The 14,962-nt window shown below is 39.4% G+C and overlaps 1 protein-coding gene across 3 annotated transcripts in view; it reads right to left on the bottom strand.

The window, feature by feature from the left end:
* The window catches only part of MYO5A (myosin VA), a 103,106-nt gene continuing 88,144 nt past the window's right edge, over positions 1–14,962 (bottom strand). For 2 of the 3 annotated variants that reach the window (XM_051628234.1, XM_051628235.1), the window contains exons 30-39: positions 13,579–13,777; positions 9,998–10,091; positions 7,711–7,857; positions 7,224–7,378; positions 5,952–6,041; positions 5,208–5,358; positions 4,145–4,427; positions 3,132–3,306; positions 1,728–1,808; positions 1–863 (exon numbers count right to left, since the gene is read on the bottom strand). In XM_051628234.1, coding sequence (XP_051484194.1) covers positions 711–863; positions 1,728–1,808; positions 3,132–3,306; positions 4,145–4,427; positions 5,208–5,358; positions 5,952–6,041; positions 7,224–7,378; positions 7,711–7,857; positions 9,998–10,091; positions 13,579–13,777 — 1,528 coding nt within the window. In that variant the 3' untranslated portion in view covers positions 1–710. Of the gene's footprint in view, positions 864–1,727; positions 1,809–3,131; positions 3,307–4,144; positions 4,428–5,207; positions 5,359–5,951; positions 6,042–7,223; positions 7,379–7,710; positions 7,858–9,997; positions 10,092–11,953; positions 12,029–13,578; positions 13,778–14,962 lie in introns of all 3 variants that reach the window. The other variant, XM_051628236.1, reaches the window with a different exon arrangement.

Here is a 14,962-nt window from a genome sequence, read left to right as displayed (position 1 = left end):
AAAAATGAAGTATTTTATTTTTAGTGCCTAGTATGATACTATGATACATTTAAAAGAACACAATAGGCAGCAGCAAGTTAGTATGCTTGGTAAACCACAGTACTAACAAATGATCACCTAAGTTATAGCATACAGTGAGCTGTAAGAGTTATCACTACAATTTATGCCAAACTGACATAAATAAGGAAGTGGTTTAAGAAATCATTTCATATATTGCCAGTTTGTGTTTCTCCATTCCAGTTTTTACAAATTCAATGTAACAGGCTCCCAAGTGACCGTATGTTCTACTACAAAACACTTTACTTTCAAGTCTTCCACGTTCAGGACTGTGACTGTCCCTGTTGGTCCCTGCCTATGAGAAGATTACATATGGAGTTTCATTTACACTATTTAAATATGTTACTAAAGATCTAAAAATGTCTCTAGAGAGCTGAAGACACAGTATCTGTCCAAGCCCAATTTCCATATTCTGGAAAGGTATGAATCAGTGATGTCTTCAGAAATGCAACGACTGAACACAAACGCACGTCTTTCTATCAGCCTTCAATCTGTGGTGCTCTTGGGTAGTTTTCCAGCTACTTTTACTACAGATCTGGGCACATACAGACTGGTTGTTCAGAACATGTATTTTCAGGGGCTCACTACGTGTTAACAGGTAAAGGTATCAGGCAACTGATTCTCCATCTACCACTGATGGTACGTTCTTGGGATCAGACGCGTGATATGAAGCCCAGGCCCAAGCTGGCTGGGATCTGAATGGTTTCTAATGCCAGGGAGGATGGATTAAATGGAAAAGTAACGGGAAAGATGTGTTTAGCATCCATGAGCAGCTGAGGAGAGTCCTTCCTGTCTCGCAGACGCATCTGCAAAGATAAGAAAGTGATTACATCAGCATTTAGCCTCTTCATTGATACCCAGCATCTTGCAAAGAGGTGGCATTTCACCTGTGCTTACAGACACCTGTGACAGACACACATCTGTGCTAACCTGACCCAACACCTTGGCAACAATTGTGCCATTAAACTGTAGTTACTTTTGCCATTTTAGGCTCTGCATATCCTCCTCTAACTATGCAACCTAGAGATACTTAAATTCCCTGCAAAAGGATGAATTTGCTCACAATCTAGTAACTGCATCTTTCCAGTAAGTGGAATTATAATTTCAGCTCAGTTCTATCTTCCCAATTTTCCTTATCCTGCTATTAATGTAATTTGATTTCTAACAGACCAGAAAGATACTATTTTATTTTATTGTGCTCTACTGGCTGCTTTTCTTTGGAGCTTTCAAAACGTTTCATTTTCATCAATATATATGAAACTAGAAGGGTTAAATTAAGAACTCTGGAATGAACACAGGCCTCACTTTTCAAAGCAGTTAGAACTTCTCCTGCAGACACAGCTCTGACAAAAGTAGATTTGCTTATATAAATATTACCACTTTAAAAGTTGGCATACAAGTGTGTTTACATACACAAAGATGTATAAGCACAAAAAACTCTCACCTTCCAAAGATCTCATACGTACTGACAGGGACACTAAAATTTTCATGCAAGTCTGGAGACAGTACATTTGCATAAAATCTGAAGGCTGTCATCATATTTTCAGCATAGCTAAAAAGCCTAGTTTACTTCAGATTCCTGAATGTATTTCAGGACACAAGCTGTTTTGGCTTACAGAGGGTTTCTTAGAAATAGCCAAATTATTTTTGAGGAAAAAGTACAGCCATACCTGTATTGTACGTATAAATGATACCAAGACTCTCTCTTCAAACTCATTAATTGGAGTATACAAATTCAGAACTTTTACAATCTGTGAAGAAAAACAATCGTTCTTAGGTTCATTTTACTGAAGAATCAACAGATGCATCCACAGTTACTAATACTCTACTTTTTCAATTAGCTATTTTTAAATAAAGAAATTCTTTACAACTATTTGTTATGTTTTGCTTTCTTGAGCCATAGAGAATTCTATCATTTGCTTAATGCTGTGTTATACAATTGCCTCCTTCAGAACAACTGTTCTTTGGAGTTAGGAACTCTACATTGTGTGGAAAATACCAAACTATAGAACAATCAGACAATAAGTAACTCTGTTCCTGTGCCCCCTGGAAACATGCTGTATTTCTCACCCTAATTTTGACCTTCTGTATTTTCCACTTAAGAAAGTCTTATGACTGTTTTTCAAGAAAGTAACCTATTTCTCTAAAATCTAGGAATAAAAACACCAAAGGAAAGAACTGCATTACAAAGATTTAAAATAGTAATATGGGTTACACTTCTAAAACTTATTTTAAAAAAATCTTTGTTTATCACATGATTCTTGTTCGAAAAAAACAGTCCTTTTAAAAGTTAAAACACTTGAAGCATGTGGAACACTAACTTCTTATTTCAGCACAAAACTAACAGATCTTCCAGCAGTGTGAATTACTAAATCAAAACAACAATATTAATGCAACTCCTAGTGCTGACACCATTGTGAAATAAGTTTCTTCCTTTCCCTGATGGGAATGTTCCATAATCATCGAAGATGGCTGGATCCATTTTTTTCCTATACAAGCTCTATGCAAATGCAGAACATTAAAAAAGGTTAAAAAAAAGTGCAACTTATCTGTACAAAAATCTAAGCTTTCATAAACAGAAGTCTTGAGCTGTTGACAGAGATACACTTGGCTCAGCCTTCTGAGGCTAATGGCTGCACTAATCTCAGTCTCCTGTCAGCAGACCCTGAGCCAACGGCTCTGTCTGAACTGCCCGTTACCTTAACTGGATACTAACTCTGATGGCAGGAAGATCATTGCCTAGTATCCTTGGCAGAGCTGACTGGAGCACAGAGACATTGTTGAGTGAAGAGTTTCCTCTAAGGATTTTCAAACTGAGAGGCTGTGTATAGTACACACTGCACAATCTATTGAGCTTCCTCTCATTTATTCAAAACTTATCTTGAACATTACACCTCAAAAAGGTCTGGTCTTATTTTTTACCCCTCCAACTTAATCTGTTCTAGTTGTACTAATGCAAAATTGCGTAAGAAATCTTGGATCCATGTGTGACAGGAGTGCAGACAGGCACAGCAAACACCAACAGAGCAGGGGACTGCTCAAAAGTGACAGCAGAACAGTGAGGGTTTGCTTACCTGGGCAGTAGTCAGTGCATTGCACATTGAACAAATGGCTTCTGCATCTTCATCTGTTTTCTTTTTTACTTGCAACAACTGTGCAGCCTGGATAAGGGGTTCCAGTGTTTCTTTAGCCCCACTATTCATCAAATTTTTATCACGTAGCCATTCTTCCAGTTGACTCACATTATATCTGTACAAAGAGGTATGAGCACCAAGAAGTTAATGCTTGATTATGGCTAGATGAAAAGCATCTGCAGTTCCTCTTTCCCAGTGTTTCTTCTTTGTCCTTTCATGGTTTTATTTCACACTTGTCATATCTTGTAATTTTGTCTGGATGCTGTTTCCTTTTGATTAAGGCAGGAAATTTTGTGTTTCAAAACAGCTAGAAACTACAGCCAATGACTTCCACTAACTAGCTTTCCCCGTTTGTTTCTGTTCCCATTAATTGCAGGGATGTGACAAGTATAAGAAGAAAGGAAAATGAGATTTTGTCCATGCAAATGTAAAGTGAGGCTTTTCAAGGCTGCTTGAGGGACTGGAAAGCCTGGGCTAAATTTCCTGACATATACCAGTAGAATGCATTGGAGAAGCGATGGCAAATGCAGGAATAGCACGATGGCTTTACTGCAGGATGCAGCAAACTAGTGTGGGTGAACACAGGAGGTACCTTCTGTGCCACCAGCATACAGAGAATGCAGCAGGGATGTTTGCCATTCTTCTCTAAAAGCTGAGAAAGCAACTACCAACATTGCATCTACAGTTCTGAGTCCTACTTAATGATTAAATACTTCTGTTTTGCTTCTACTAGATCTCCTTGGAAGTCAGGTAGGATTTGACCTAAGTTAACCAGGCTCTTTTTAACGGAATCTCACAAAATCAGTTTAACAGCATCTGCAGCTGTTTGTGTGCAGCAAAATAAATACTCAAAATCTATCTGCTATTCCATCAAAATGGGGTTCAGCAGCATCAGGAGTTCACTAACATTTTCAGCAACACATTCAAGAGAAGTATAAAATGAGTTCTCCCACCTTATCTGCATTCCCTTGCTCCATGAGCACATGTCCTTGCGCAGGAGAAGATTATTAAGTGTTACGGCCCCAATGATGTAGAACATCTGCTTGACGACCTGTTTGATCAGCTCTGGATCCATTCCATGCTGACACATCACTGAATGGAAGGAGTTCAGCTGCCGAATAATGGAGTCCAACGTGTAGGTTCCCTCATCAGCAATGCTGGATGTTCTCTTCCGCAGCCCTGTCGGTTTCACCCCTGAGACACCTTGGATAGTCTCATGCTCCAGCATTCCTGAAACTGGGTTTGAATGACAACATTATTGTAATGACTGAAAACTGCTGATATGCAAAGATCTTGTGCAAGGAAGCAAAAGAGCATTTACACAGAGAGAGCAGGCTGTGCTTTCTGCTAGTCACACTTTGCCATAATTTCCAGTAATTCTGTGTCCTGCCCTGTTCTGCAAAATCTAAACTTAGAGGGCTTTTACAAAGATTCCAGCATGTGTGTTTGAAAGGAAGATCTAATCTAGCTCAGCAAAACACTTTTTTCTTCTTATGGCCATATGAGCAGCAGCAAACTAAGACCTGCTCCATTTTTCTGAATGTTGTGATTGGAAAGCAGAATGAAATTTTCTGTGAGAAATCTGACAAGAAAAATTAAAAGTACTTTTAATGAAAAGAACCTCTCTGAATGTGAGTTTCATCACTGCTAGCTATTTCATTGCTAATTGCTGTCCATAATAACAACCATTTTTGTCCATACTTATTTTTGAGTTCTCCTGTAATTAGTCTGATTTTTCCATGGGATATTTCCCAACAGACAGGGCAAGAAATACAGACCAGAAGTTTCTTCCTGTAAATGCACGATTTATGAATAAAGTAAATCAATTTATTCTGTCCCTGCCAGAAGAACCACCCACAGTTTTTTAGTCTAATCCAACCTGTTCAGTGTAGTCCTTGTCATCTGTGAACAGAACACCACAAAAACTACAAGGCACAGGATATTACCACCACCACAATTTTCCTTTTGATACTACTACTGATACTGTGAAGCTTAAGGAATTCCACTTTGCCTTACCAATCATAGGTTGCAGAACATTTTCCAGGACTCGGACAAGTTGTTGGTAGATCTGAATAGCCAAGTCACTCAGTACTTGTCTGTATTCAGCTAAATCAAAATTAGTGAGGCAGTGTTCATTCTGACGAGGTGTATTATGCTTCATAAACCCCTGAATGAATAAAATAACAGAAATGAATGCTGCAATGGAATACAAAAATATTACACAAACCCAGTATTTATATTCCTTCATGCAAGTGACAAATAATGCTTTCAAAATAATAGTCACAGCCCCTCAAAACTTTAATTTGGAAGTTGTTCTGATTGAGGCTGATGCTAGGATTTGCTTCTCAATTGCAACATCTGCTTCCTTGACCTGAATCTTCAAGGATCTGACACAGGAACAAACTCTGCCAACTTTCTGGCAGGTAAGACCCTTCCCTCCCTCCTCAGCATGAGCATTCTCACCTGGCCATATGGTTAAAGGTTTAACCTGGTTAAAGGGCTTAAAAAGCCTTTTTCATAGGAAATTCAGAGAATCATTACTAAACAACATAATGGTAGCAGCCCTGCCTGCAATAAAGGAAAGCAGCTTCAAATTTTATCTTCCTGTGCTTTCCACTGATGTCATCACCATATTCCAAAAGATGCAGCTGTTTTAAGAGACTTTGACTAGATTTTGATGTACTACAGGAATTTGTTAAAGAGCAGTGCTCACAATAGTAATTGTAGAGCAAAAGAAGGCAGAGCAGGAGCACTACTTACCTCTTCTCCACTATATTGCTTCAAACAGTGCAAAAATCGGCAGGTGTTTGATAGCCAGAAGGACACCGTTTCAAAGTCATCACCTCTTTTCTGAAGTAAAAATGACACACAATTAAAAACAGACTGGTAGGAGGAATGAAATAATGCTAGACAGCAATCAAACATTTAATTGTAGTTACTTGCTTGTAGCTACTCAGATTCTGATGTTTTTCAAAACTCTGTGTATTCCAATAGTGTTAGAAAAGCGAGGTTTTTGAGAAAATACCATTAAACACTCTCCCTGTTTTCTGTAATATTTTCCAAGAACATTCAGAATATTATTTCCTCCACAGATATGAACATTCTGTGTTTTACAGACCCATCCTAACTGCTCTGTGCAGAAACCACAGGTCAGTGTGGCTGTATTCCCAGAACACCCGTTCTGTCCCACAATGCAGCCCCTAAAGAGCCCAGTAGGGAGGATGGGGATGACGCAGAACCAGCAGGAAGAGCAGACAACACTTCAGTTTTGATGAATGTCACTTTCATCATAAACATTTCGGTAGCTTAACATGGAAAACAAAACAAACCAACAAATCCTCCTCACCACAGAACAGATAATCTAGTATATGCTGAGTAATTAACATTCCTAGACTTCTACAGCATGCACTCCATTCCCTTAAAAATGTCCAAAAATTCCTATGAATATCTAAGCTCCTGCAGGACTGTTTACTGAACATTTTTTCAAAACATTCAGCTTCACTAAATGCTTGCTTTTTGAGCACATCTGTCTTATTTAAAAAATAAAAAAACTTTATGGCTTAATAATGCCTTCAGGATACCCCTGGCCTACTGCCCTTGCCAACTCATGGCAAGCACTTCAGGCAGTACCATAATACATCAGTGGAATGTGTAGATGAAGTAAATGAGGAAATCTGTGAACCAAAATTGCAAATGAAGCATTTTAATTAAGTGTTCCGGAGAAGACAAACAAAGTCTCACTATGCAAACTTTGACTAGATCCAAAACTTCATAGGCATAGCTTCAGAGGAGAAGACTATTCAAAATACAAAGAAGTAGTTCTTTTTCCACAAATTCAAAGCACCTGTGGTACAGTACAGATCAAATGCTATCGCTGTAATTTATTGCTTGTTAAAACAATTGTTTATGACTTAGGAGTTTATTGATCAGAAATTCAGAGCCACTTAATTGAAAGTCTTTTTCCTTGCTCCCCTGACGTAAAAATCAAGAGCAAATCTTAACGTTTTTTCTAAAGCAAGCAGACTAACTAACCTTCAACACTTTTTTGATGCCATTGATAGTGGAAGTCAACAACGACCGCACTTTCTGGTCGTCGTTAAGGTAATCGGCGTGGCGAACACACATGAACAGAATGTATGCTGGTAGTCCTGGAATCAGGTTGACAGCTACCCCACGTGGCTTCAGCTCTTGGGAAAAACAAGGACACATTGGTTTGTAAAGTGTAAAGTCACTGGAAGATGTCAGATGAGGTCATCACAACCTCCCCAGTTAAGAGTACATACAACAGTAACACATACATATCTTATAATTGCCTGCTAAAAATATGCACATGCATTAGGATGTAGCATATTCATCAGGAAGGATGATTAGATTAACAAAAAGACATTTAGGAATTTTAGACAAAATGAGCACTGTTGAAACCAAAATACACTATTCATTTCATCATGCAAACTCTGTGTTCTTTTATTTTCCAGAGTGTGTGGGAGCAGAGGAGGCTGCAAATGAGAAAGATGCTTACCTAAAATAAGATTCTTGACAAGTTTTTGTTCATCCTCCTTCTTATATTCTAACATTCCTTGGAAGTCCTTTTCTTTCCGTGGAATGTTAACTGGACGAATAGGTTCGTCAATGATTTGTCCAGGTGATATGTTCTCCATCTGGCCCACTTCAGGAGGGAAGTGAGAAAAAAAAAAATATGGGAAATTTTCTAGTGAAACCAATGCATAACAGAGGAAACTATGACATTTCAAAGGAAGAACTCCAGCATATGGGACTAAGACATGTTTTCTTTGGTTCAGGATAACACTTGTCAACATTATACAAAGAGGCAGATTGTTGATAAATGTGTCTCGGGGTGGCAGTCTTCTTTTGAAGAAGAGTGGAAGTGTGTGAATAGCATCCATTAATTCAGACCTACTGCTGATTCCTGGATTTTATCCTACAAAAGCACAAAGGTGACGTGATAGCTGTTAATCACTTAATCCCCGATTAATACTGTAAGGGTCACTGTTAATTGTTCTGCAAAATATCAGTATTTTTCCTGCTTGGTGTTTGTTGCCTGTTGTGGTAGGTTCACCTTGAGCAGCAGCCAAGCACCCCTGCTGGCTCCAGCAGGGCAGGGGAGAGAACACTAAGAGCAAGTGTGAGAAAACTTGAGGGTCAAAATAAAAATGGTTTAACAGGCAAAGGAAAAGGATGGGGGGAAGCAAACAGAGGCAATCCCTCAAAACCCCCCACAGGGGCAGGGGGACTGATGCCCAGCCAGCCTCCAAACAACAGCTACCTTGTATGTAAAACACCCTCTCCTGGCTGCTGACGTTAGCTGGTATGGAATGTGGAATATCACCTTGGCCAGGTCAGCTCAGCTGTTCTGGCTGTGTGCCCACATGCCCTCCCCGTGCTTACTGAGAGGGCAGAGTGGGAAAAAGAGAAAACCTTGACACTGTGCAAGCTCTGTTCAGCAACAGCCAAAACACCTGTGTGTTACCAACACTGTTTTAGCCAGAAATCCAAAACACAGCATTACACGGGCTGCTATTAAGAAACTTAACTCCGTCCCAACCAGACCTAGTACATCTTTTTAAGTTAACCTGCTACTAAACACAAGACAAAACTATGTTTTCAGAAACATTTTCCCACTCTGTATTGTTTATGAATACTTCTGTGACCTTGTCCACAATAGTAACCAAACAATATTGAAAGACTTTTTAAAAACAAACTTAGTTTAAAGTAACCTTTTAAAAGGATGTATGAAATATCCACCTTGTCGCATATAGTGCCTCACAGTATCACATTCAACACCTACACCTGATGAGGATGCATGTTTGGTTTTGAAAACCAAACCCTGGTTTCATCTTAGGAAAGCTACATCCTCTTCTCACAGCCCTCCAAGCTGCACACAGTTACAAGCCACCACATGTCCTGGAAGGACACCCTAAATGTGTGCACCTGGCAAACTGGATGGAAAAAGCAGAAGTCCAAATGGGAGCTCAAGAAGAGCTGCCACTGTATAAAGGATAATATACTCCTGTTAAACCAGGTTTAACTTGTTATCACTGTTCTTTTCAGGCATGGAAACACTGAAGACTACACAGTCACTGATTTCCACTCATTAGGCAGTAAGCCTGGTTCTGGAAAAAGCAGATGACCATTAAAAGCTTCTAAAGGTCAGGACCAGGATTATTCAAAAACAAATTAATATTCCAACTTTATAACATTATTAATTGCTTTTAGCAATTAAAATTACTTTACTTATGCAGAGACACAAGTAGCTGTCCATCTCACCAGTGCTAAGATCCTAAGGGCATTGACTGTGATGCTCATAAAATTAGCTTAGTCTATGTCTCAGCATTCTCATATTTAGATGTGGCCAGAAGCTCTGAAGAGAAACCTCAGGCAGAGAAAGACAGTCTCAGCATTCTTGGCTCCAGTGATACAGAAATCCACAAAGGAAGACTGGGTAAGTTATTTCTGCCTGGTTCATATTTAGTATTACTTTTGTCTTGATAAAAACAGATACTGTCTATAAGTACACAAACAGCCTAAGTAACATTCCTTTACATTCAAATGGTTTTTGCCTTCAGAGCAACATCAATCTCCTTTAGCCATCACTTTAAAAGATGACAAATAAAGGTATATAAAGGAAGGCACAGAGCTCTGGGCATACCTCCTGTTTCTGAACTCAATTAACAGAAGCTAATGCTACTGAAGACTTTGTGCCCTCCTGACTGCTAAGACAGATGGATATAATGACAATGGGATCACAGAGAGTAAACCAAAACCTTCCTCTCAAAACAAAAAAGTACCTTCAAGTTCACCAATCTTCTTAGCAAATACTTTCAACTGTTTCTTCAACTTGCGAACAGTTTTGTCTTGCTTTTCCAGCTGCTCCATTAAATCCTGTAAGGTAAAATGAAAGAAAGATTAAGACACAAGAAAAATCCCATAACGTGTGACAGAGATGAAACCGAGTGTTAGAGCTACAAGGGGGTGAAGAAAGCTGAACAGTGGTGCCATCCTCTGGCTGAGGTTTGCAAGCTGGTTCGCTGCCAAATATCGCAAATATTACGAAGTTACGTGCAGCACGACAAAGGCAAAGCTCTTAGTGTGTTCTGCAGGCACTCAGAACTAGGTCAGTTCTTATGGCAGAAGACATTTTGCTGCAACCATATCTCCCTAATGCTTCCTCCCTGCTCTTCCAAATGCCTCATGGAAATAATTTGCTTTATTATTTAACAGCTATCCTGTATTTCTGCGTCACTTACTCATGCCCTCAGGACTGACTTGTTATTCAGGCCTATCCATAACTTGCACTCATGTTTACCAACATCAAACATCCAATCAAACATGATGCTCTGCCATTTCCTCATTGCTTGCTGTCCTCACATTTCCTAAGATTGAAACTGGCGTCTTACATATTTTATTATGTACCTGAACAACAGCTAGCACCTAGAAGTCTTATTCTAGTAGTAAAACTGGTATTTCTTTTTCAAAGGAGTACTTCCCAAAAATCTGTCTTTGAATAATTGTGACCTACGGTAGTGCATTCATAAAATAATCATGTAATCAAAAATTGAGAAGTTTTTCTAAAGGAAGCAAAACCTCAAGCTGAGAAAACCTGGAACCCACTCCAGGTTAAGGGTATGAAAGTAGCTTTAAAGAAAAATGCTCTTTCCAAAGTGATTCTTCATGGTATTGCTAAGAACATAAGGGACCACGAGCTCCTTATATCAAAAGCATCACCTGGGAAACTACACGTCTCCTAAAGTACTGAAAAATATTAGTGCAGCATTGGCAACAACTTAGAATTAGGCACAAAATTGCTCTCAATCATGTAGTAAAGAGTTTATAACCTAATATAATAATACTTGAGCAGTAAGATAATTAGGCTGGTTGAAAGGACAGAATCAAGGGCATGATTCACATTGAAAGCAGTGTTCAACTTTACAACAGAAATCGTTTTAAAAAACATTATACTTATTGTCAAATATAACAATTTCTCCTGAAACACACATAAGTCCAACAGACTGTTCTCACTGTATCAGTGAAGGGATATGATTTCTGAACAATAAATATGTGAGAAGGAATAAAGTTTCTTCTATGGTTCCTCTAAAAAAAATTGAACAGATTTCACATCTCATTAAGATGCAGAATCCCATAAATTATATTATTTCAAGCTTACATATGGTGCTCTCTCAATGTGTTATTTTAATTATTACTGAAATATCACTTCCAATTTTATCCTTCATACTTTGCATTTTTGAAAAATATTTAAAGGTTTTGTATTGTGATACTGATTGATCTATTCAGTCTAGATGTCAGCACTGTAAAGAGATCTGTGAACAAATTCAGGCCATGACTGGATTGCAGGCATCATTCACCTTGATAAGTATCTGTATGATCAGGCCTCTGTTTTGCTGAACTGAATGTAAATGTATCAAAGCTTTAAAGCAAAGAGTGGTTCTGAAAATTGGTCCTTTGAATCACGTACTTCCTTTTCAGGGCAGAATTAAGTAGTATTCAAAAAGAAACTGCTTTGCTCACAGTGCAAGACTTGTATTAGTAACAAAACTGCATCAAAAAGAGACACAAATTACAGAGACACTAACAAAAAAAGCAGTGAGGGAAGTAATTGGCATTGTGAAGCTCTCTGCAGGGGATTTCCTTTGAAAGGGATGAAGGCAGGCAGCCTGCTTTTCAATTAGTGCTCCAGAAGTAGCAAACGAGACAAGAGAGAAACAGGATTCATGGGGTCTACATACAATCATCCGTTTGTAAAGTGAAATCCGGTACGATTGATACTTCTTGGGATCATCTGCATACAACTCCTCATAAAACTGTAAAAATAGGCACAGGATTGTTTTTTCCCTTCCCTTTGAGACACTGATACTTCAACAAGCACTATATAAATCAGATTAAAATAAGACCAAGATTCTCTCATTTTTAGGTAGTCTAGTCCTTACTTGTGGTGCTCACATCAGCCTCTCCCAGATTGAAGCTGATGTAGGCGAGTTGCAGAACACTCAGATCTTTTAAAAATGGTCAGTAATTACACTGTGAAAGTCTGGAGTATGACCACCTGGACAGGGCATTTTCTTACGCCAAACAAGATAGGATTGCAGTGAATACTGCAATTCTAATATCACATCTGGAAAGCCTGTAAATTATTTCCACTCTAAGGTTAGAAGTGGAAAAGAAGCATGTACCTAACTTGCAGTGCACTCGTAATACTGAAACGTCAGAAGTGAAATACTAGGGAATGAGTCTCTATTTAACAAGTGAAATTATATTCCCTGTATTTGAAAATAAAGAGAAGTCCCCTGGGATGTAATTAAGTGACTGTACATTGTCTTGGGAACACAGACTGGGATGAGTAGGTCTCTTGGGGGGAAAAGAGGGCTAAAAATCATAACATGACTAAGCAGCCGGAGGAAGTTGTTGGGGATGGAAACACTTGCCATTTACCTTTGCCAGTGGAAGACAGCTGCTGCTGAGGCAAACAAAATATCCCTTCAATTGATTTTCCAGCATCTCTTACCTGAATTATCTGAGGCTTTCCTCAAAACATTTGGTACCAAGACAAGAGCCCAACAATGAAACTTCTTTGACACACATAAGGAAAGACTACACCTCGGCTTGTTTAGAGGAAGCCATGATGCTCACAATTAGGATTTTTCTTCCTGAAGTAGCATGGTTCTCTTTACCAATAAACAGTGATAAACCAGCAATATTCCAACATGGGCTTCTGGAAAAATTCCCCAGAAATTAACTAGCCTGCACATGATGAACATAGTCCTCTGCAGGGAAAGCTTTTCAGTCGCTCTCTCCTTTATACAAAAATGTTGTGCAGTGAACAAGGAATACCAGTTATTAGCTAAGTGACTTCTAACCCAGCTTCTTTTTCTGGAACTGTTTCTTTCTTCAAAACACACTGAATAGCTGGAGGTCACAACACAGTGTGTAGCTTCAGACAGGAAGGGGGGGAATAGGAAAGAAAAGTGACATTAAATAATTGAAGAACTATGTAAAAGTTTTTCAACAAAATAAACAAACTAATATATTACAGAGGAAACGAGACTACTTGGGACTAATCTTTTTTATGAGTTCCCTGTTTATCAGTCATTCTAATTAGCGACGATTAAACTCATCAGTTGAAAGCTGGGATCCATGAGCTTTCTCCATGCCACAAACTTGCAACAAATTCATTGGAACATTATTACTTCATCAGCCGTCCTCAGTCTCTCCCCCATTAGCTTACCTACAAAAAACCCCACTGCACCCACGCCATTTTTTGCAGAAGGCTGCCATCTGAGAACTGATAAGAACTTGACAGAGGCAGCAGGTCTGCAAGTTCCCTCGTCTGATCCCACAGCATCGTTTCCCTTACCAAGTTCTCATTGGTCAGGCGGGTGATCTCATGTTGGAGACTGGCTTCAATGCGGGCCTCTGGAGGGAGCTGCAGGTTCTGTGCCAGGAGCTGCTGCTGGCGATTGTTCTCCTCCTTCAGACTCTGGATCTCACCTCGCAGTGATTCCAGCTCATTCTCGTGGCTCTTCTTCTGTGACTGAAGCTGAGACTCCAGCAGCCTAAAGAAGTTGAGCAACAGTTGCGTGAACACACTGAGAAAGTTACATCCCCAATTCTCAGAGGGAGTGTAAAGCTTTAGCTGCTGCTCAGGAACAATTAGCCATGGCTTGCAAAGGAAAATGAAAAAGGCAGAGTACTCTTTAAACCCTTCAGTATGCCTTCTAATTAAATTAAGCTTGCATGATCAAAAAGTGGGGAGAAACTAATTGTGACACTGCTTTGCATTTCCTTTGTGAATGAACACATACTGTGTATGGTGCCACTGAGAACATGTGGCAATGAAGGTATTGCTAAGTCTTCGCAGGTTGTGCTGCTTTTAAAGGGGCTTTACAGAGGTTTTACCTCTCACCAGATCAAACTGTGCAAGATGAAGACGACACTGTGTATGCTTAAGCTAGAACCCTGCAATATCAACACAGGAAAATAGTTTTATGGTTATTTCTGTTCAGTCAGTGCCTTTAATTGCAAATGCACATAAATCACCTTTATTTTTACATTAAAACCAACATTATGCAGAGGGCTGCCATTAGTGCAGGAAAGGTTAACAACAGAACCTAACTCAGGACTGGGATGCAGGAGCAACATACTATCCTTGCCCCTGTCTTGCTCTTTCCCTGGGACACATCACATCTCCAATTCTTCTTGTGAAATGGGGCAACACGCACCAGCCTCCCCTGAGCAGGATCTACTCCTGCTTGCAAAGCACTGCCCAAGTGCTCTGATTCATTGTTTCCTACATACACACACAGGAAATGACATGACCAGTGACTACTACTGTTCAATTAGACAACCTTTCAGGGTTTAAATATGCATAAGGCAGGCACACTTATTAGTAACCAGACCGATCAAGCACGCAAGGGCAAATAGTCATTTACTGCATTGCTCTGCCATTTAATGTAAAGCTTCTTGTCTTTACAGTGCTGGGACAAGAAACAAGAAGTGCAACCCCTCACATCCTGCTCTGCAGACCACTTGCTCCAAGTTAGACCTTTGCAGGCTTACCAAACAATGTTAGGTGTAGAATTTGTTAGCACAAGAAGAGGAAAGAATTGAGTTAGTAGCATTCATTGCAAAATACCTCCTCCTGTAGTTACTGCTGCCAAATATGTATGTTGAAAAACATCAGCACTCCTGACCTAATGAATTAGTTGCCATTGCAGAACTAGGACCCGTTTGAGAAGTCT

Source organism: Apus apus, chromosome 10 (assembly GCF_020740795.1).
Source record: "Apus apus isolate bApuApu2 chromosome 10, bApuApu2.pri.cur, whole genome shotgun sequence".
In the NCBI taxonomy this organism is placed as follows: Eukaryota; Metazoa; Chordata; class Aves; order Apodiformes; family Apodidae; genus Apus; species Apus apus.
This window is presented reverse-complemented; position numbering and strand designations above follow the sequence as displayed.